Source organism: Mauremys mutica, chromosome 4 (genome assembly GCF_020497125.1).
Source record: "Mauremys mutica isolate MM-2020 ecotype Southern chromosome 4, ASM2049712v1, whole genome shotgun sequence".
Lineage (NCBI taxonomy): Eukaryota > Metazoa > Chordata > Testudines > Geoemydidae > Mauremys > Mauremys mutica.
In genome coordinates, this window is record NC_059075.1 from 162,392,729 (window position 1) to 162,413,657 (window position 20,929).

General features: G+C 59.4%; 3 protein-coding genes across 8 annotated transcripts in view; 1 reads left to right on the forward strand and 2 right to left on the reverse strand.

Annotated features, from left to right (window-relative positions):
* The first annotated feature begins 226 nt into the window (after positions 1 to 226).
* MTCH2 (mitochondrial carrier 2) lies at positions 227 to 13,764 on the forward strand. 2 transcript variants are annotated; one of them, XM_045014063.1, is made up of 13 exons: positions 227 to 390; positions 2,690 to 2,774; positions 3,595 to 3,701; positions 4,160 to 4,186; positions 4,568 to 4,624; positions 9,320 to 9,377; positions 9,694 to 9,745; positions 9,936 to 9,995; positions 10,771 to 10,864; positions 11,220 to 11,267; positions 11,786 to 11,853; positions 12,929 to 13,004; positions 13,556 to 13,764. In XM_045014063.1, the coding sequence occupies exons 1-13, from the start codon at positions 304 to 306 to the stop codon at positions 13,640 to 13,642; spliced, it is 906 nt and encodes a 301-aa protein (XP_044869998.1). In that variant the 5' UTR covers positions 227 to 303; the 3' UTR covers positions 13,643 to 13,764. The 2 variants fall into 2 exon arrangements, with proteins under 2 accessions (XP_044869998.1, XP_044869999.1); XM_045014064.1 differs by having other exon boundaries at positions 328 to 368.
* Positions 1,053 to 1,664, reverse strand: LOC123368872 (phospholipase A2, minor isoenzyme-like). Its single transcript, XM_045014065.1, has one exon. It carries the CDS (start codon positions 1,662 to 1,664, stop codon positions 1,053 to 1,055), a length of 612 nt encoding a protein of 203 aa, XP_044870000.1.
* Positions 13,765 to 13,810: 46 nt separating the features above from the next.
* Positions 13,811 to 20,929, reverse strand: part of LOC123368869 (glycine N-acyltransferase-like protein 3) — a 45,478-nt gene continuing 38,359 nt past the window's right edge. The window contains exons 1-5 of one of the 5 annotated variants that reach the window (XM_045014062.1): positions 19,264 to 19,325; positions 18,040 to 19,144; positions 17,498 to 17,624; positions 17,054 to 17,174; positions 13,811 to 15,645 (exon numbers count right to left, since the gene is read on the reverse strand). In XM_045014062.1, the coding sequence (XP_044869997.1) occupies positions 15,162 to 15,645; positions 17,054 to 17,174; positions 17,498 to 17,624; positions 18,040 to 18,132 (825 nt within the window). In that variant the 5' untranslated portion in view covers positions 18,133 to 19,144; positions 19,264 to 19,325 and the 3' untranslated portion in view covers positions 13,811 to 15,161. Of the gene's footprint in view, positions 15,646 to 17,053; positions 17,175 to 17,497; positions 17,625 to 18,039; positions 19,326 to 20,929 lie in introns of those variants that run through there. The other 4 variants (XM_045014061.1, XM_045014060.1, XM_045014059.1 and 1 more) reach the window with 4 other exon arrangements.

Here is a 20,929-nt window from a genome sequence, read left to right on the forward strand (position 1 = left end):
GTCTTAGCCCCTCTGCGCCGCCGACCGGAGCCGCCAGGCCCCTTTTCGAACCCCGCCCCGCCCGCAGGGGAGCCAACCCCCTGTCAGCCCGAGGGGTCCGCCCCGCCTCCCACAGCCCCAATTGGACCATTTAGGAAAGCAGGAAATGACGATTGCCGACGAGGCGGGGCAGGGCGGGGGGACCGGAAGTGGCAGGTACCCGGAAGTTCCCGGGGGATGGCAGTCCCGCCTTGTGCCCTTTTCGGTGCCGGTCACGTGGGGACGGCGCGGTGACGTACCCGGCCCGGCGCAGCGCAGCGCAGCATGGCGGACGCGGCCTCGCAGGTGCTGCTGGGCTCCGGCCTCACCGCGCTCTCGCAGCCGCTCATGTACGTCAAGGTGCTGGTGCAGGTGAGAGCGGCCCGGGACCCCGCGCGACCCCCGGGGCCCTCCCCCCCCAGCCCCCGGGCCCCGCCCCGGTCCCTGCCCTACCCCGCCCCAGCCCCCCGGTCTCTGCCCCGCCCCGGTCTCTGCCCCCCGGGGCCGCGCGGTCCGTGGGTGGCCCCAGAGCGGCGCTGCGGCCCCCCCCCCCCAGCTCGGGGGGTTCAGAGTCCAGGCAGCCAGTCGGCGGGGGCGGGGGACGCTGCCCCGCCTGGCAGCCCCAGGGCTCTCCGGTCCCTCTCCCAGCACAGGCAGTAACCCGCCCTCTGCGCTCCCGGCCCGCCGGGACGTCTGTGCAGCGCCTCGCGCGGCCTGGGGCCTTGGGCTGCTGTAGAAATTATGCAGACCCAGGACTTCGCTCCCCTCGGCTGCCTCCCATACAGAGCCTTGCTAGTGCCAGAACCACTGATCCCCAAGTACCCAGGCAGAGTCATAAGTGTCCCCCCCACGCACCTTGTCCCCCACTTTGAAGCCACCATGACTCTATCCTGCCCCCCCCCCATGCACCCCTGGTTTGCTCAGACCACAGAGAGAGCACCCAGCAGTTGTTGAAACTATTTACTCATAGAGAGGCACAGAAATCCAGGGACCACGAGAGCTTCGCACAGCCCCATGAAGCAGAATCCACTCAGTCACAGGGAGGGGTTTCCATCCCTGGCTCCCAGTGCAGAGCCCTTGCTCTGAGAGCCAGTGCCCGGAGGGGGCGGGGAAGGCGTCCTTCTCCAGTGCAGGATTTCGGCCTTGTTGGGGAAGGTGGCCGGGCAGGAGCCTTTCGGACCGGCACATAGCTCTCGCCTGTTGTAGAAGAAATGCCTCTTCCTGGGCTTTGCTGCCGTGAGACACTCTGCAAACTGCCTGTCACACTCACAGGCCATCCTGCCGCAGACGCTTTGAGAGCGGCACTCTGTCCCCGATTGGCTACACGCAAACTCATAGGGCTGCCACTTCACTCGCCCCCGGCACTCTAAGGAGACCCTGGCGTGGCGGTAGCAGCAGTCATGGAGGAAGCAACACTGGTCCACTGCGTCTAGAGGTGTCCCGGAGCCCCCGGTTCCACAGTAGCACCCATACAGGTTGAGAGCGAACAGCGGGGTCCGCAGTCTCTGCCGGTAACACCACAGAGTGAGACCCAGCTCCAGAAGGCTGCGTCTCCCTCGCCTGCTGCATTGAGCCTCGTGGGCAGACTGTGACAACAAGGTCACCAGCATGAGCCACATAGCGAATTTCATTGGGTCCGTGGGCATCTGTCTTGGGGGAGCCTGAACAGTCTGATGCTCAGAGTGGCTGGCTCTCTTTCTGCGGCGCCCTCCTCCAGTCCCGTGCTCCGTAGAACTGCCCAGCTCCCTTCTGCTTTACCTGGTGTCGCTGGCTGGCTGTCAGGTCTCAGCCCAGTGTAGGAGCCCACTTGTGCCATCATTGGCTGGAAAGAGGCGACGTTCCAGCGGCAGGAGAGCATTTAACCCTTGAGCCCCCAGGGCGGTCCCCTGTACTCCCAGACAGTGGCATGATGGAGGCATCTTACTCAGGGCATGCAAGTGTCAGTGGAGAAACCCCTTGAAATCGTTGTAAAGCGAAACCCATTTGTAACCGGAAGGAGCAGCTGGGAGGTCAGCAGAGCTGCCTGCAAACCAGATTGCTGGGAATGACCCACGCTTGTCAGGGTCATGCCGACTGGCTCTGGCTCTGTCTGGCAGGCGCCCCACGCTCAGCAGCTTTGTATCTAATCCGGTGTCTGGAGTGTGTGGATACCGAGGATGATAAGGGAGAGCTCCAGATGTGTGCAGGGCTCTTCACAGATACCGGGTCCCTGGCCTGAGGGACTTGCCACCTACTCTGGGAAGATGGCCTGAACGAGGGTGATATGCTGCGCGCTGGAGGAAGCGGGCCAGGGAGGGGGAATGTTGGGGAAGGGTATTGTCCAGAGATGGGAGATGGTTTAATTCAGGCTTGGTTCTTAATTTTCTTTGGGGGAAAATAATTGAATGTATTTGGGACTCTCCTGTGCAGTTCTAAAGGGCAGCCACCCGGGCTCGTGGTCTCCCCGTGTCTTGCTAACAAAGGGTTAACCCCCAGGCTGAGCTGAATCCCTCCCACTGGTGGACTGTGGAGACATTTGGGTCCACCACTAAATATAGCGTCTTCGGCTTCTGAACCCTTCAATTAGCAGCAGGGCACTGACAGTCCCGGGCCGGAAGGAGGCACCAGAAAATCACCAGGCTTTGTTCCGGCCCGTGGGCAGATTGCTGCAGACTGTCTGTTTGTTTTGAAGGTGGGATATGAGCCGCTTCCTCCGGCCCTGGGCAGGAATATGTTTGGGCGACAGGTTTACCAGCTGCCGGGGCTCTTTGCATACGGTGAGTCCCTGTCTGTGGCATGCACGTGGATTTGGGGATAGGACAGGAAAGGAAGCCCCAAAGGGCGGGGGTTGTAGTTACTGGTGTGAAGATGGGGGAGCCCTCTGTGCCTGGGGGGTGAGGCCTGACCTCTCCGCTGTTCTGGATTTCCTGGGGGGGATCCCACCCTTGGGCTGTGCCACCAAAGCTGGTGTGTTGTGAGAGAAGGAGTCTGACTTCACCTCCGGATACCTTCTCACCCTGGAGAGAGTGCACTGAGCTGGGGACCAGGGGACCAAGAGTTCAGATCTCACGTCTACTCACTGCTGTCTGTATTTCCATGCACTTGACAGCCCTCATCACTGACCGCGATCCCATACCCCATCCCGAGCAGGCGGACAAGCGTTAGCCCTCTCTCTAGCAAAGGCATTGATCCCAAAGCGGCACAAAGGCGTAGCACGAGGAGCTGGGACTAGAGCCCTGGTCTCTCACATTGCAGACCCACTGCCTAGCAGAATGAATGTGCCAAACATATGTGCCTTGGTTAGCCTATCGCAGAGTCATACGCTGGCTTCCTGATCTCCAGAGTTCTGCTGCTGGCAAAGCGTGTGTCAAGTCCCCTTTGTGGCCGGCCCACAAAGGATGTGACCATGACTCTGGTAGCCCCAGTGCTGGAAGCCTGCCTCCCTGAGGGCTCAAGGGGAGGGGAAAGGCCTGGCAGTTACACGTGAAGGAACGACTCACGTTTCTTTAATTGCACAGCAAGGGAACGTCCTTTAAAACAGGCTGTACAGGCTGGGGCCGTGGGGTAGGCGCCCCTCATGCTTGTGTTGTTTCGCAGCTAAGCACATTATGAAGATAGATGGAAGAGCCGGGCTCTTCAAAGGTTTGACTCCCAGACTCTGCTCAGGCGCCATCGGCACCATCGTGCACAGCCAGGTGTTACAGGTACGCCGGGCGGGGCTGGAAGGTCGTAGCAAGCCCCTCGCGAGCAGCTGCCGCCCCAGGCTGTCTGCATGGCCGCAGCTGGCCCACCCTGGAAGGGTTGGGTAATTCACAGGGGGCGGTTGGACTTGTCCAGGTCCAAAGGGGGTCCCTTGTGCTCTTGCTCCACAGAGAGGCGACGTCCAGAGGGCTGAGTTCTGGCCCAACAGGGCTCGCTGTGATTTTTAGCGGGTCCCGGGGCTGTCTCCCCTGTGGGAGTGTTGGAGGCCACTTGCTGTCAGTCCCCGTAGCATTCCGTCCCGTCCCGGCCTACCCAGGCAGCTGCAGCCTGCATGTGGGGACAGCAAAGCCCTGGTGCTTGCGTGTTTCTCTCCCCGCCCCCCCCCCGGCTGCCTGGGCCCAATGAGGCCTCCATACCCCAGTGGCCTTTGTTGTGCTAACCCTGTCCCCTTGTTCCTTAGCGGTACCAGGAAGCTGACCAGGAGGAGGTATGTCGGAGCTGGTTTCTGGGTCCTTTCCCTTGTAGGCACCTCTCTAAGGTCTGCCCTGCCCTGGGGAGATGGTAGGACCGTGCCCTCTCAGGAGCACAGGGGGTTGGGAGATGTCCACTCATGCAAAGCCTGGCATGTTCAGGGAAGAAGGGGGGCGGGGCGGGGGGGCGGCCTGGGTATATGGGCCCAGCGGGCTGCAGGGTGGGCCTGGCCTGGCTGGCTTTTAGGTGCTACTGCACTGGGAATATGGAATAACAAAGGGGACCAAGGCAGGCGCTGCTGATCTCCATGCTGGCTCTGTGGGAGGGGGCAGTGTCATTCGGGGAGTGGGTAGCGGGAAGCTCTCCTACCTGAACCTCTCTCACTCCCTCTCCCCAGGAGCCTGGGCCCAGCTTCAAGGAGCCCCTGTCCTCGCTGGAGCAGGTCATCAAGGAGGTGAGTGAAGGCCCACACCCAAGGGCCAGGGCAGCGTGTGGGGCTCGCAGATCCTCCATTGCTGGAGCTGGATCCCTCTGGGGTGAAGTGTGTGTCACGCTGTCTGGAGGGCTCACGCCCGTGAGTACCTACCTCAAGGCAGACTGTCAGAAAGGGGGCAGTCACCCCAGGCTGGGAGCATGTGCTAGAACTAGATTTCATCACATGTGAGCTCCTGGATCCCTGCAACTGTCTGACCATGGTGTCACAGACAATCCCCTTAGACTCTGCAGCCTGTCTTTCCATGCAGACAAACTGGACTTAGTGATACATGGTCACTTACTCCAAAAATCACACCACATTCAGGTCGCTTTCAGTCCCAAGGGACCAGGCACTTACCCCAGATCACTCGGCACCCTGGGTTTTACACCAAAGACAGGTGTAGCCAGTCCTGTAATAATCTATCTAGGAAAAAGGAATGAGAGTTTTGTACAGGTTAAAGCAAGCAAACATACACACCAATGAGTTACCGTCTGAATCCCAAGAATGACAGAGTTGTAGTGAGCGACAATTCAAAGTGTCTTTCCAGGCAGACCCAGGAGGCAGCCCCTGGGGATCTCTGGCTTCAGTTTAGAGTCCCTGGCCCTTCAGAGCTCAAACAGCCAAAAAAGGGGGAAATTTGCCTGTGCCTTTGTCTTATTTCCTTCATTCAGCTCCCAAGCCCACAGGACGAGCTTCCTTGCACCTAGTGTTTCCCAGGGGCGATAGGGCCATTAACCAGTCCTGTGTATGGTGATGCTCCTTGATGGCCCATCTGATTTTGCTAGTCCTTGTAATTGGGTGGGGAACAATTCCCGGGCCTGAGCTCACAAATTCAGGGCAGACATTTTCAGCGTTCTAAAGCAAAACGTACCTATTTCCTTTGGCCTGGAATACAGACACTACGAGTGAGATGAACGCAGGCAGCCCAGCCAAGCGTTCCATAGAGTCTAAACACTACATTTGGGAGGAGCATGGGCTGTTACAGCAGGGATAAGGGAGAGGCAAGACAGAACTGGGGTGGCAAATCAGTATCTTAGATGGCTGTATATTAATGCAAGAAGCATGGGGAATAATCAGGAAGAACTCGAAATGCTAGTAAATAAACACAACTATGACATAGTTGGCCTCACAGAGACTTGGTGAGATAATACGCATGATTGGAATATTGGTATAGAAGGGTACAGCTTGCTCAGGAAGTACAGGCAGGGGAAAAAAGGGAGGAGGTGTTGCCTTATATAAAAAATGTAGACACTTGGACTGAGGTTGAGATGGAAATAGGAGACAGACTTGTAGAAAGTCTCTGGGTAAGGATAAAAGGGGTAAAAAACAAGGATGATGTCATGGTAGGGATCTACTACAGACCACCTAACGAGGAAGAAGAGGTGGATGAGGCTTTTTTTAAACTAACAAAATCATCCAAAGCACAGGACTTGGTGGTGATGAGGGGACATCAACTACTCAGACATCTGTTGGGAAAATGACACATTATCCACAAGTTCTTGGAATGTATTGGAGACAATTTTTTATTTCAGAAGATGGAGAATGCTACTGGGGGATTTAGATTTGATTTTGACAAATAGGGAGAAACTGGTTGAGAATTTGAGCTTGGGAGAAAGTATTCATGAAATGATAGATCATGATTCTAAGGGATAGTAGGAGGGAGAACAGCACAGTAAAGACAATGGATTTCAAGAAGGCGACTTCAGCAAACTCAGGGAGTTGGTAGGTAAGATCCCGTGCGAAGCAAGTGTAAGGAGAAAAACAATTGAAGATAGTTGGCAGTTTTTTAAAGAGATTATTAAGGGCACAAGAGCAAACTATCCCACTGCGTAGGAAAGCTAGGAAGTATGACAAGAGACCACCCTGCAAAGCAAGTGTAAGGAGAAAAACAATTGAAGATAGTTGGCAGTTTTTTAAAGAGACATTATTAAGGGCACAAGAGCAAACTATCCCACTGCGTAGGAAAGCTAGGAAGTATGACAAGAGACCACCCTGGCTTAACCAGGAGATCTTCAATAATCTGAAACTCAATCTGAAACTCAAAAAAAGAGTCCTACAAAAACTAGGTCAAATTACAAAGGATGAAAATAAACAAATAACACAAGTGTGTAGGGACAGAATTAGAAAGGCCAAGGCACAAAGCGAGATCAAACTAGCTAGAGACATAAAGGGTAACAAGAAAACATTCTACAAATACATTAGAAGCAAGAGGAAGACCAAGGACAGGGTAGGCCCGTTACGCAATGAAGGGGGAAAAACGTAACAGAAAATGTGGAAATGGCAGCGGTGCTTAATGACTTCTTTGTTTCGGTTTTCACCAAGAAGATTGGTGGCGATTGGACGTTGAACAAAGTGAATGCCAGTGAAAATGAGGTAGGATCAGAAGCTAAAATAGGGAAAGAACAAGTTAAAAATTACTTAGACAAGGTAGATGTCTTCAAGTCACCAGGGCCTGATGAAATGCATCCTAGAATACTCAAGGAGCTGACTGAGGAGATATCTGAGCCATTAGCAATTATCTTTGGAAAGTCATGGAAGACTGGAAAAGGCAAACACAGGGCCAATCTATAAAAAGAGAATAAGGAAAACCCAGGGAATTCCAGACCAGTCAGCTTAACTTCTGTACCCGGAAAGATAATGGAGCAAATAATTAAGCAATCAGTTTGCAGCTATCTAGACGAAAATAAGGTGATAAGTAACATCACTGATTTGTCAAGAACAAATTGTGTCAAACCAACCTGATAGCTTTCTTTGACAGGGTAACAAGCCTTGTGGCTAGAGGGGAAGTGGTAGATGTGGGGTATCTTGATTTTTAGTAAAGCTTTTGATACTGTCTCTCATGACCTTCTCATAAACAAACTAGGGAAATGCAACCTAGATGGAGCTACTTACTATAAGGTGGGTGCATAACTAGTGGGAAAACTGATCCCAGAGAGTAGTTATCAGTGGTTCACAGTCATGCTGGAAGGGCATAACGAGTGGGGTTCCGCAGGGATCTGTTTTGGGTCTGGTTCTGTTCAGTATCTTCAGTGATTTAGATAATGGCATAGAGAATACACTTATGAAGTTTGCTGACGATACCAAGCTGGGAGGGGTTGCAAGTGCTTTGGAGGATAGGATTATAATTCAGAATGATCTGGAGAAATGGTCTGAAGTAAATAGGATGAAATTCAATAAGGACAAATGCAAAGTGCTCCACTTAGCAAGGAACAATCAGTTGCACACATACAAAATGGGAAATGACTGCCTAGGAAGAAATACTCCGGAAGGGGATCTGAGGGGTCATAGTGGATCACAAGCTAAATATGAATCAACAGTGTAACACTTGCAAAAAAAGTGAATATCATTCTGGGCTGTATTAGCAGGAGTGTTGTAAGCAAGACACGAGAAGTAATTCTTCCGCTCTACTTCGCGCTGGTCAGGCCTCAGCTGGAGTATTGTGTCCAGTTCTAGGCGCCACATTTCAGGAAGGATGTGGGCATACTGGAGAAAGTCCAGAGAAGAGCAACAAAAATGATGACAGGGCTAGAAAGCATGACCTATGAGGGAAGACTGAAAAAACTGGGTTTGTTTAGCCTGGAAAAGAGAAGACTGAGGGGGGACATAACAGTTTTCAAGTACATAAAAAGTTGTTACCAGGAGGTTCTTAACCGCTGAGGCCAGGACAAGAAGCAAAGGGCTTAAATTGCAGCAAGGGAGGCTTAGGTTGGACATTAGGAAAAACTTCCTAACTGGTTAAGCACTGGAATAAATTGCCTGGCGAGGTTGTGGCATCTCCATCATTGGAGATTTTTTAAGAGCAGGTTAGACAAACCTGTTGAGGATGTTCTAGATAATACTTAGTCCGGCCATGAGTGCAGGGGACTGGACTAGATGACTTCTCGAGGTCCCTTCCAGTCCTAAGCTTCTGCATAAGCCTTATAACGTGAATCCCTATCTTGAGCGCAACTGCCAGACAGGTGACCTGGTCTGGGCTCCAGCTATGAGATTATCCGTTCTTAGCTAACACCTGCAGCCTGGGCAAGAGCTGGCGTCTGGCCTGCCAGGGTCACTGTGCATCCCCATCTCCCCCTGCTAGAGCCCTCCCTTCTCCTCCCGACCCAGCGAGTCATCTCCTAGCACTGCCCCCTTAGCAGGGCCCTGGCTGCCACCTGCTCCCTAGGGTGCCCATTGCTCTGTACCTCTCTCCACCCCCCCCACCATGGCATCACTCCCCTTCCCTCCTTTCCTGCAGCCTCGACGCATGTGCATGCCCCACACGCCACGTTTCATCAGCAGGGCACTGTGTGGCAGCCTGATGTCCTTCAGGCACTGCCTCCTGCTGCACTCCGGGCGAATCTGGCTGCGTGGGGCAGAGGCCCGGGCTTGCCCCCAGTGCTAGGCATCCAGTCGCCAGCGGGCCAAGCTGCAGGGCTGTGCTGATTTTGGCCAGCAGCATGGGCAGTGGCAGAGTGGCATGTGCGCTGTGGGGAGCTGCCTCCTGGCACTTCCCATCTCATGCAGCCTGGGAACGCTGAGACTCGGCTGCCCCCGAGCGGCTCCCCCCAGCATTTCCACCTGCCCCCTACTGCCCCGCCTCTCTCCCAGCGCCCCCATGCCACCCCTGCTGCCTCCCGTTTCCTCTCAGCCGCACACGTGCCCAGGCTGAGCCCTAATGGCCCGTGTCTGTTCCAGACCTCCCGAGAGATGGTTGCTCGTTCTGCCGCGACACTCGTCACCCATCCCTTCCACGGTAGGTACCCAGCGCTGTGGGGGTGGGGCTCACGCCCAGCCCTGCTCCATGGGTTCCACCCACGGAAACCAGAGCTGAGTTAATGGGATGGGTACAATTCAAGGCCCAGCCATTCCTCAGCAGAGCTCTGCCCCGCGGCCAGGAGGCACCTGGCTGAATCAGCCTGTCAACCCTTGGCTGCTGGGGCCTGTGAGCCCGTGCTGATGCCCTGAGTTCAGAGGGCAAAGGCTCCGTGCCTGACCCCACAGGAGTGGGGCGGTGGGGGTGCAGCCCGGCTCCCCCACGCTGACCCTGCTGTGTCTGGCTCTGCCCGCAGTGATCACGCTGAGATGCATGGTGCAGTTCATTGGCAGGGAAACCAAGTACAGGTAAGGGCATGGTGAGAGGGGCTGGGACCGGGTGTCCTGCAGGCGCTGCCAGGGCAGTGGGTAGTTGGTGTGGTCTGAGGGGTGGGGGGGGAGTGGCTGGCAGGGGGCAGTTGAGGACATGCTAACCCACAGTCCCTTCCCTCGGGAGCCACATGTGACAGTGTCTCTCTCCTCTCTTCCGTCGGCCCAGTGGCATCTTCAGCCCCTTCGTCACCATCTACCGGGAAGAGGGCATCCTGGGCTTCTTTGCGTGAGTCCTGTGGCCAGGAGGCAGTGGGAGCCCCTGGGAGGCGGGGGTGTGTGCCCTGCGGGGATGGGAGCCCCTGGGAGGCGGGGGTGTGTGCCCTGCGGGGGTGGGAACGGGGAGGGCACCCTTGGGAGGCGGGGATGGGAACGGGAGTGGGAGCCTCTGGGAGGCGGGGGTGTGCGCCCTGCGGGGGTGGGAACGGGGAGGGCACCCTTGGGAGGAGGGGATGGGAACGGGAGTGGGAGCCCCTGGGAGGCGGGGGTGTGCGCCCTGCGGGGGTGGGAACGGGGAGGGCACCCTTGGGAGGCGGGGGTGGCAATGGGGGTGGGTGCCCTTGGGACACGAGGGCCCGTCCAGCTTGTCAGGGAGGGCAGCAGGGACTCTTCTGGCCCAGCTCCACCCTGTGGCTCGGGAAGGGGCCATGAATTCTCATCCCAGCTCCTCCACTGGCCACTGTGCTGTTTCTGGGCCCTGCGTCACAGCCCAGGGGTCTCCCAATCTCCCCCCTGCTGGCAAGGAAGTTAGGGTGCTAGCCTGCGACTCGGACACCTGGGTTCGCTCTGCCACGGGCCCCCTGTGAGGGAGAAAGTCCCTGAATCTCGCTGTGCTGCAGCCCCCACGTGCTGCGTGGGGGGAGGGGGGGAGACTCCGCCCCGGATTGTGGGGTGGGGCCCAGCTCATCTCTGCAAGAGAGGGGCTGCCCCTTATGCTGGCGGCGGCTCCTGCCAGCCTGGGCCCGGGGGGCACCCCGTGCTCACTCACCTGCTGTTTCTTTCAGGGGGCTCGTTCCCCGGCTGCTGGGTGACGTGCTGTCGCTGTGGCTCTGTAACATGCTGGCCTACCTCATCAATACCTATGCACTGGAGAACGGGGTAGGCCCCTGCAGCCTGGTGCTGGTGGCTGCCCAGGGTGTGGGGCCTGCAGACAAATGGAGTTCGGGAGGGCTGGGGGGTGACCCGCTCAGCCCGGGAAGGTCCCATCACTGCTGGGCCCGACCTGCGCTCCGCTTTGTGTGCTACTCGCCCAGCGCCTGGCCGGGCAGCCTGGCCTAGCTGCGGCCACGACCCGCGTGGGGGCAGTTTGGGTTTCAGGCCCTGGTGGAGCCCAGCGTGCAGGCTCGCTGCGGGGAATCGGGGCAGAGGCAGCCCCCTGTGTCTGGGGATGGCGGGGCCGGGCTGTGGCAGGGCGCGCGGTCTCCTTGTTCAATGCGTTTCCCTCCCTCTCCAGGTCTCCACCATGAGCGAGATGAAGAGCTACTCACAGGCTGTCACTGGAGTGCGTGTGTAACCCCTCCTCTCCTCTCGGGGGTGTGGGGGGTAGCCCCACAGAGCTGCCCTGGGGCGGGAGGGGCCAGTTTGAGGGAACCATGGGGTGTGAGGTTGGTGCCCTTACGTGAGTCTAAATCACTAGCTGGTGCTGCATGGTGGGTGAGCGCTCCACCCTCTAGTGCACCTTGGCCTGGCCCCGCCTCCCTCCACTGCCCTACCCGTCCAGCCCGTACCCGTCCTGAGCAGGCACTGCTGCCTGGCTCGCACCATGTGCTCTCTGGTGACCTGGGCAGGGAAGGACAAAGACCTCCTCGCCCAGGAGTAAGTCAGTGAGTGCCAGGGTCCCAGCACATGGAGAAGACTGCAGCAGTGCCCTGCTGTGCTGGGAGCTGCACAGATGGTCTCTGCCCCACTGAGACGCCCTCCCTCTCCATTCCTTGTGCCCCTTGGAGCTGGGGGGCCTCCGGGCATGGCTGCGGAGCCAGCGCCCCGCCCTGCTAACTGGCCTGTCTCTCATGCCTGCAGTTCTTCGCCAGTATGCTGACGTACCCCTTTGTGCTCGTCTCCAACCTGATGGCCATTAACAACTGTGGGTGAGTGCCCCGCACGCCGTCGCGAGCCAGCTGCACCCTCCCCCTGCGACGCAAGGGCGTCTGCCCCAGCTCTGAGCAGCTGGGGACGCAGTGGCTCCTGTACAGGAGGCAGGGAGAAGCAGCATCTGCCCCCCACATCCTATAGGCTTTGCTCTGGGATGACGTTGTTCTGGCCCCTCGGGGGCTGGGGAGAAACCCTTCAGAGGGGGAGCGGAGCTGCCGTCATCAGCTGCTGATGTGGAATGTGAACAGCTGGCACCGGCAGGCAAGAGCGCTCTGCCCAGCCTGACGTGGAGCTCGTCCTGGCTGTGCTCGCAGCTCGCCCCCTTCCCCTCATGCAGGCTCCTGTGGCTCCCCTCTTCCCCAGACGCTTGGCAGCCTCTTGGGCTCCCTGGCCATGGCCCTGCAGCGCCTCCCCTCCCGTGTCACGCTTGGCAGGAGCGAAATCACAGGTTGCAGCCTCCCAGAATAGACCCGGGCCTGTTCGGGTGTGACAGCCTGTCCCTGCCGCCCTGCAGTACAGCTGGGACTTGGTAGGGTGGTGGGGGGAGATCTGCCCTCCTGAATCAGCCCCCCCCTCAGCCTCCCAGAAGTATTGCTGCGGCCCTTGGCCATCTCACTAGGCAGCATCAGCTGTGTCCCCAGGAGAAAGGCTGCTCTCCTGGTGCCCGTCTGCCCCGCTGTAGTGCTGGGGGCAGGGGCAGGAAGCTCTGGCCACGGGGGAATGGACAGGGGGCAGCTGGCGATCCTGGGACCTGACTGAGCTGCCTGGCTCAGGCCCCGTTAACGCTACGTAGCCCAGAAGGCTCAGACAGGAAGTGGTGCTCGGGAGGCCAGGGAGGGCGCTGGGAAGAGGCTGAGGTGGCCGGCAGGAGGTGACCCAGCTGCTGCCCCCCGGGCGACTGGCTGCTGCAGAGGCCTTGGTGGGGCGCAGCTTGAGCTGCGTTTGCAGGCTCGGAGCAGGGCTGTGTCCGTGCCAGAGCACGGTGGGCTTGTGGCCCAGTCCCCATGCGAGGGCGAGGGGGCACATGGGACACGGCTCAGTGCTACATCCTCCCCCCCTCCTCTCTTGCAGGCTGGCTGGTGGCCTCCCCCCATATGCACCCAACTACTCCTCCTGGTTAGACTGCTGGAGCCAGCTGCTCAAGGAGGTATGTCCCGGCCTCGCCCCGGCCCCATAGCGCAGTGACGCCGTGTGTGGGGCAGCCGTGCCTGGCACTCATAGATTGTAGGACTGGAAGGGACCTCGGGAGGTAATCGAGTCCAGTCCCCTGCCCTCATGGCAGGACCAAATACTGTCTAGACCATCCCTGAGACACATTTATCTAACCTACTCTTAACTATCTCCAGAGATGGAGATTCTACAACCTCCCTAGGCAATTTATTCCAGTGTTTAACCACCCTGACAGTTAGGAACTTTATCCTAATGTCCAACCTAAACCTCCCTTGCTGCAGTTTAAGCCCATTGCTTCTTGTTCTATCCTTACAGGCGAAGGTGAACGAGTTTTCTCCCTCCTCCTGACGACATCTCAGGGTGGGGGGTTATAAAAGGGCTGGGAAGCGCTGGCCCTGCTGTGTGGGTAGGAGGGCTGGTGGCGGGGGGGGAGGGCTTGGCAGACTGGGGCCTGGGTGACAGGCAGAGGGAAGCTGCCCAGGGCAGGGCAGGGCACCCTGACAGCCGTCTCCTCTCCTCTCCGTGCAGGGGAACATGAGCCGAGGCAACAGCCTGTTTTTCCGGAAGGTGCCTGCGGGGAAGCTGTACGTGTGGGAGGAGAAGCGGTTCCGCTGAGGCCGGAGCTGGGCGAGGGGCCCGGGGCCGGGCCAGAGGCTGGGCCACATGCACTGAATGATGGGAGAGTGGTGATTTCTATACAGTTTTTTTTAAATAATGATTTAATCTTGGGAAACGGAGACTGTGCAAGTCTGAGAGTCAAAGTCCTGGGGCAACGCAGGCTGGCTGGGGGGGTGGGGGGAGGTGCATTGTGCCCTGGTGGGGCTGCTCCCTGGCTGGGGGCAGGGCTGCCTCTACCCCACATCTGCTGGCAGATGTGCCCGCCCTTCTCTGCTGTTGGTTCTGGCTGTGAAGGAGACACCCCACACTGGCCTGGTGCCCCCGGCTGGGACCCACAGCGCTGCTCCCTGTCGTGGCTCCCCAGGATCAGTGCTACGCCCCAGCTTTTAAACCAGTCCTTGGAGGAACCCTGTGACGTGCCAGCCCCGCAAAGGGACTCTCTCTTCCTCCAGGCCCAAGCACATGGCTCCGGCCCTCCTGCTTCACCCCACGAGCTCTGCCCGGCACGTCGCACTGAGCCAGACTCCTGGAGAGACCTGGCTGCTCTGTGGGGACCAGTGTCCCCCAGCCAGTGTTTGCAGTGACATCCCAAAGCCTTTTCCACACAGCACACGGTTTATTGGTCCCCGGGAACCCGGCCTGGGAGGTCCCTGGGGCCGCAGAGAGAAGTGAAGGTGAAGACACAGGCCAGGGCCCTACCCAGCCGAGCTGCTGAAGAGCCAAAACTGGATCCTGTCTCCATCTCTTTCAGTCCCAGCTGGGAGCTCCTGAGTCCCATCAAAACCCAACTCTTCTTCTTTGTGGAGCCTCCGTTGGTCTGGTTTTGATCCTGAACGCCCAGGTCCTGCCCCCCAGCCATGTGACACCCCCCTCCTGTCCCTGCTCTGCCCCAGGAGCAGCTTTTTAACCCTTTGGCACCCACTGGGCAGACATGCAAAGTACAGAAGGAAACTGAGGCACACCGGCATCAAAACTATTACAGAAAATTCTCTTTCGGTACGTCTACACTATCGGGGGTTCGCTTTATCTCAGGTAGTGTAGACGCGATAAATCAATCCCAGATCGCTCTCCTGTCCACTGCTGAACAAAGTAAGGAATTTTAATTCAATCTAAGATATGTCGACTTCAGCTACGCTATTCTCAAACTGCTTGAGGAAGGGAGTGGGAGAGGACCCCCTGCTGAGCCCTCACTCTGGTCTCTTTGGGGCTGGCACTGACTGCCAGGGGAGAGCGCCCCCTGCTGAGCCTCTGCCCTGCTCCAGGGGATAATGGAGCATGAGCTACTCTCCTCCACCAGGTCCCGGCTTCCCAAGGGCTGACAGCTGAGCTCCCCTGGTGCCTGGTCAGTGTGTCCCCTTCTCGGGGGTGGCTGGTCCCTGGGCAGGGCTGGGCCATGTCCCCGTCTCCTCCCCTCCCCCAGGGCTACGTGCTGGCAGAGCGTGGCTGTCCCCCAGAGCTGGGCTGGGCGCATGGCCCTAGGCCGTGTCCCCTTCTCCGCCTCTCCCCTCTCCCTGTGCTATTGGGTGCATGGTCCGTCCCCAGAGCTGGGCGCAGGGTCCTGGGCTGAGTCCAGGGCACTGGCTGGCTGGGACTGGTTGAACCCAGGCCTCACCACCAGCAGGTAGAACACCCCAGGCAGGATGCGGAAGCCGAGGCGTTGCAGGGCGTGCAGCGAAGGCTCGTTGTGGGGCAGCACCCAGCCGTAAACAGGGAAGCTGCGGGCATGCAACTGTGCTGCCTGCGTCCCCACCACGGATCCGAAGTGGCACTGGCCACGATGCTCCGGGAGGGTGTAACCATGTGTCAGGGCAGCCAGCGGGTCGGTGAGGCACCAGGAGACGGGGGTCCCCTCAGGGTCCAGCAGACAGGCGCTGGGGAAGTGGCGGATCAGGCAGCTCAGGTAGCGCAGGCTCCAGCTGTTCCCCCCAAACGTCCAGGTGTCTCTGAGCAGCATGGCGTGGGCAGGGGACACGGGGGCCAGCCTGAGCCCCTTCTCAGGCCTGCAAGACAGGTCAGGAGGGATGAGATGCTGGCCAGTGTTGGGTGAGCAGATAAGGGATTGACCGAGCAAGGGGAGGGGGTCAGCATCCCTGGTCAGAGGGAATACAACCACTAGGGGAAGGGGTAAGTCTAGGGGAGAGGAGCGGGGAGCAACCAAACATGGGAGGTGTGAGCACAGGGGGAGATTGACCCAGCTTGTGGGGGCAGGGTGCAGTGAGCCAGGGGCTCGATCTGGTACAAGGGAGTGAGCCCGGGGAGCAGGGATTGAGCTGGTATGACATGGCATAGGAGGGGAGCAGGGTCCGGCGGCGCCATCCTCTTCCCGGTTGTGGGGCTGAGGTGGACTGGACAGAAAATTGGCAGTGGGAGGGCTGCCAAATCTGAAACGGAGGTGTGGGGGGCATGGAAAGTATCCTGTGGGGGAGGGGGTGTGCCACCCAGCTCTGAAGGCAGCGCCGCCGCCAGCAGCAGCCGAGAGCTACGGGGGGCGTGGTATGGCATTGCCACCCCTCCTGCTGCGTAACGTTTGGCCTTTGCACTGGGAGGGGAGGCTATGGCAAATCCTGGGTGACTATAGCACCCATAACGCTCCTCCCAGTGCCCCCCATGGAGAGGAGGGAGGCTGGAGGGGGCTGACCTGGCATAGGAAGAAGGGGGGTGAGGCTGAGGGGCGATAGACCTGGGGTGGGGGAGACGGGGGAGCCCTGGGGGGAGGGGATCGAGCCAGGAGGCAGCACATGGGGGGAAGGTGACCCCCGGGGGGGAGGGGATCGACACACTCCCGCGGCCTCAGCACAGGGGCTGTCTGACAGGGCCCAGTCCAGCCCCAGCAGATCCATCGCTGCCGATGGGCCGTGGCTAAGCTCAGCTCCTGACATGAAAGCACCAGGGCTCAGTGGGCAGCGAACCCCCTGCCCGGGGACCTACCCGCTGACAGGGAAGGGCGGACCAGGGGGCTCTGTGCTTGGAGCCCCCTCCCCTCAGAGGGGACGGCTCTGGGGTCAAGGACCCCTGGCTGCCCGTCCCAGGATATGGAAGGTTACAGGCTGCCCCTCCCCCTGCTCTCCCCATCCTGGGGCCAAGGAGGTTCCTTGGCCAGGCTGGGCTGCCCCTGCCCCCCGGCGAAGCTCTAGGGCTGACTCAGCCCTGCCCCGGAGCAGGATGGGAAATCCTTGGCATCATGTGCCCAACGCCTGGGGCTGTGTGGGGCTGTGGTGATGGCCTCACTCTGCCAGCACCGTTAGCCTGGGGAACTCATTGACACCTGATCTGGGGCGCAATGGAGGCCTCTGGCCTGGCACCCCAGGGTCTTTCCCTTCCCCCAGCCCCGCTCCCCCCTCCATCTAGCACAGGCTGGTTGTGTGCATTGCCCCATTCTCTCACACACCCCATATCTGGGGCACCTACCGGTACTGGGGCATGGCAGACGGGTCTGGGTGCAGTAGTAGCCGGTGCGGATGCGTCTCCATCTCAAGCCCCCTGGCCCTGGCGATGTCCCTGATGGTCTCATATACCCCGTCCTGCAGCCCTGCAGGGACAGCCGTGCGCTGTCAGCAGGGCCCCCCGAAAGGTGCCCATGGATGTGGGGGGGCCAGCTTGGTGGGGGAGAGCAGCAGGGAGGGGCCAAGGGCCACTGTGAGCCGGCATGACCCAACTGGGGGTTCCCAAGCTTGGCGCATTCAGGATCCTGGGTCTGGATGGAGAAGGGGCCCAGGTGAGCTCCTCGGGGCTATTGGTCTGGGGGGGGGGGGGTCCAGGCAGGCTCCTCGGGGCTATTGGCCCATGGGGGGGCACAGTGGTCTTGCCCCCCATGTGGCAGGTGCTGGATGGAGCAGGGCTGGAGGGGCTCACCCTGTATCTGGAAGGCCTGGCCCCAGTCCACAGCGTGGCTGTTCCCCAGCAGGGCCCGGCAGGCGCCCTCGTCCCGGTAAAAGGCCGTGTACAAGTTGGTGAAATAATCACTTGGGTCCCGCGCCACCTGCAGGGGGGATACTGCCTGGGGGTGAGCGCAGCCTCTGCCCCCCACGACCCTCAGGGATGGCATCGGGGGAGCAGGGCAGAGTGAGCCCCAAGTAAGAGATTGAGGTGGGGGGAAGGGGCCCCATGAATAGAGCCAGGGGACTTAGGGCTGAATGGGATGGGGGGATCTGGGCAGCAGAAAGGGGAGACAGGCTATGGGGAGGTGGGGCAGCCAGGAGCGGGAGGGGTAGAGATGACACCAAGCAGGGAAAGGGGCAAGGAAGTCGGGGAGGGGAGCGGGACAGTGATGGCGTCAGGCGGGGGAGGGGAGCGGGGCAGGGATGGTGTCAGGTGGGGGAGGGGAGCAGGGCAGTGATGGTGTCAGGTGGGGGAGGGGAGCGGGGCAGATGGGAGGGGCCCAGCAAAGGCCGCACTTCTCTGCGTGGCCGGGTGAGGACCATTTTGAACTCTGGCCATGAATCCACCAGCACCTCCTGGCCAGCCGGGTTCCCGCGGTTCACATGCATCACAGCGCCGTAGACCTGCCAAGACACAGGGGTCAGAGTCCGGGGATGTCCCGGTTCCCCAGGATCGGTGCTGGGCCCCAGCTTTTACTCTGCCCCTTGGAGGAGCCCTCAAAGTGCCAGCCCCCCAGGGGGCCCCACTCTTCCTGCAGAGCAGGCCAGGGCCTCTGAGATGGAGCCTCTGGGCTCCAGCCCTCCTGCTCCACCCCGTGAGCTCTGCCCGGTGCCTCCCACTGAGCCAGACCCATGGAGAGACCTGGCCACTCTTCGGGGGCTCCCACACCCCAGCCTGGGTTTGCAGTGACACTCGGCAGCATTGTCAAGCCAGGCCAGTTTATGAGTCACGGAGCAGCCTTAGGTCAGCAGAGAGAACTGGGGGTAAAGCAGAGTCCATTGCAGTCAGCTGGGGCCCAGCCAAGCTGGAGTGACAGACCCTCCAACACAAAGTCTCTGCCAACACCCACCGCAGGGGCCCGGTCCAAGCCTCTCGCGGGCGTCTGGCTCGGCTGCATTCGCTGCAGGGAGCCACGGAGAGAGATGGGAGGGCTGGTGTCAAAGGCCCAGTGGTGGAGGTCACGGGCCTGCCCCTGTGAGCTGTGTGCAGCCTCGGGCCCCGGCCCACTCCAGGGGTCGCTCCCAGGGCCCTGGTGACAGGCTGGGGTACGGCACATCCCCTGTGGATCTATGAGAGCCTGCCCGGCCCCCAAACTGCTACCCCTGACCAGGTGGAGGGGCCAGCCCTCCATGTACCCCCGACCCAGGGGATTGCACCCCAGCCCAATCTGTGCCCCATCACCCAGGGGACTCCGAGGGACTTTCCCCTGCTCTCTGCCCAGCCTGAGGGTGGGAGGGTTCGGCCCTGTGGGTTGGGCGAGTCCTGGTCACCGGCAGCGTGTCAGGCAGGCCCCGCCGTAGCATCCCCTCCAGCAGCCGCAGCTTGGAGGGACAGCTCAGGATCAGCATCGCTGGCCGGGATGGGCCTTCACAGCTTCCAGCAGGACAATGCGAGGGACACCTGTGGGGCAGGAGACCCATCAGTTCCCTCTGACTGTCTCCTCCCAACCCCAGAGACCAGCTGCCAGCTCCCAGCCCTGCCAAAATAGCAAACACTGTGTAGACCCCACAACAGCTCACCAGTCTGTGCGCAGCCCCCCGTGTGTTCACCAGAGACCTTATACTACCTAACCGGTCTGTGCGCAGCGCCTGTGCTCACCAGAGACCCTACAATAACTTAACAGTTTCTGCATGGCCCCCCCGTGTGTTCATCAGAGACACCACCATAACTCAGCAGTCTGGGTGCAGATACCACAGAAAGCTTCTACTTCTTCACACAGGCCCCCCGCCCTGGGTTAGGGGTAGCAGCAGGAGGGCAGGCCCCTTCCCCCTGTTAGAGGTAGCGGGGGGCCTCCCCCTGGGCCTCCTCCTCACTCGCCCCCTGCCTCTCAAAGTCCAAACCCAGCACCGATGCCTGCTGCTCACCCAGCGTAGCCGCCAGGAGCTGCCCATCCAATCAGAGCACAAGCGGGCTCTGTGCCAGCCAATCTCAGTCTGGGCAGGCTTTGCGTAAGCCAGTGAACATGTGGGCGGTTCCATGGCAGCCAATCACAGTGTAGGACAGCTGGGTGCCTGCCAATCATGGCTCTGACCACCACCACCTCCCACCCCCCGGTTCTGAATTTTCTCCTGGTCCTCGCCATGGCAGATGGGGAGGGGGGAATGTAGTGGCTGGATCCCATCCCAGTTTCAAACCCAACGGTTTTGGGGTGGCAAAAGGGGGCTGAGGCTGCATGAAAATTCCCCACTGCGCCCTGCTAGTGTCAGCGACCAGACCCACCCTAAGGGTGGATGGATGTGAGACTGCTCTGAGCTGTGTAGTGCAAGGGTGAGGTGGATTAGAGCCAGCGGTCAGCATGCTGACAGTGCCTGGTAGGACAGGGATGGGGAAGATGCTGTGGCGTCTATGGATAGCACTTGTGGGTTCAAACTTCACCGGGACAGTCACTGGGTAAAGTGACCCTGCCTAGTGAAGTGCTGCAATAAAGTAGGAATTTTCTGTAATATTTTTACAACACTATGTGTGCCTCAGTTTCCCCCTACGTGTTGCTTGGCTACACCATCACTGCCCCCTTCCCTCCCCCACCTGACGCCATCACTGTCCCGCTCCCCTCCCCTCGGCATCTCCTCCCCAAAAAGATCCTGTGGCCCCAGCCTGATCAACTGTGGCCTCTGGCAGATTGGTAACGAAAATCCGTCACAGTTGTGGTGGAGAATTGCAGACGGGGGGCGGGGGGCAGCCCTGCGGAGCGCACCAACTGTTCTGTTCTGCCTTGGCAGTTCATGTTTGCTCTGTCCGGCACTCTTGGTATTTCATGTTGAGGATTCTACAATTAAAGATGAGCCCCACCCTCAGTCGTAGTATGCCTGAGAACGGAGGGAGGCTTAGTGTTCCTCTCTCCACTCCGGTCGGCGGGGGAAGGGTGCAGGGGGGGTCTACCCCCAGTTGTAGCAGTACCAGGCGATAGGAGGATGACTTAGAGATTCTCGCTACAAACGGACAATCCTCGGTTCATACACACTCAGCCATAGTATGCCTGAGTATAAGAGGAGAGCTTTGAGTTTCTTGCTGAGCCCGAGAGGGGCACATTGTGTATGGACCCTCAGTGGGAACAGACCGAGTAATATGGAGGGAGACTTAACGTCTCTCCCTCCGTCCGGGAAGGGTGAGCATTGTTAGCCCCGCTGCCAGCATGGGCAACGTGAAATCTCAAGTGATTAAAGATCTTAAGGGTTTTACTAACAA

What these genes read in the sequence shown, in the direction of transcription:
- MTCH2 (XM_045014063.1), top strand. Translation starts at nt 304, where the DNA reads ATGGCGGACGCGGCCTCGCAGGTGCTGCTGGGCTCCGGCCTCACCGCG. An exon ending in TGCACAGCCAGGTGTTACAG is followed by an intron (nt 3,702 to 4,159) that starts GTACGCCGGGCG and finishes CTTGTTCCTTAG; the next exon opens with CGGTACCAGGAAGCTGACCA. An exon ending in GGCAGGGAAACCAAGTACAG is followed by an intron (nt 9,746 to 9,935) that starts GTAAGGGCATGG and finishes CCGTCGGCCCAG; the next exon opens with TGGCATCTTCAGCCCCTTCG.
- LOC123368872 (XM_045014065.1), bottom strand. Translation starts at nt 1,664, where the DNA reads ATGCCCACGGACCCAATGAAATTCGCTATGTGGCTCATGCTGGTGACC.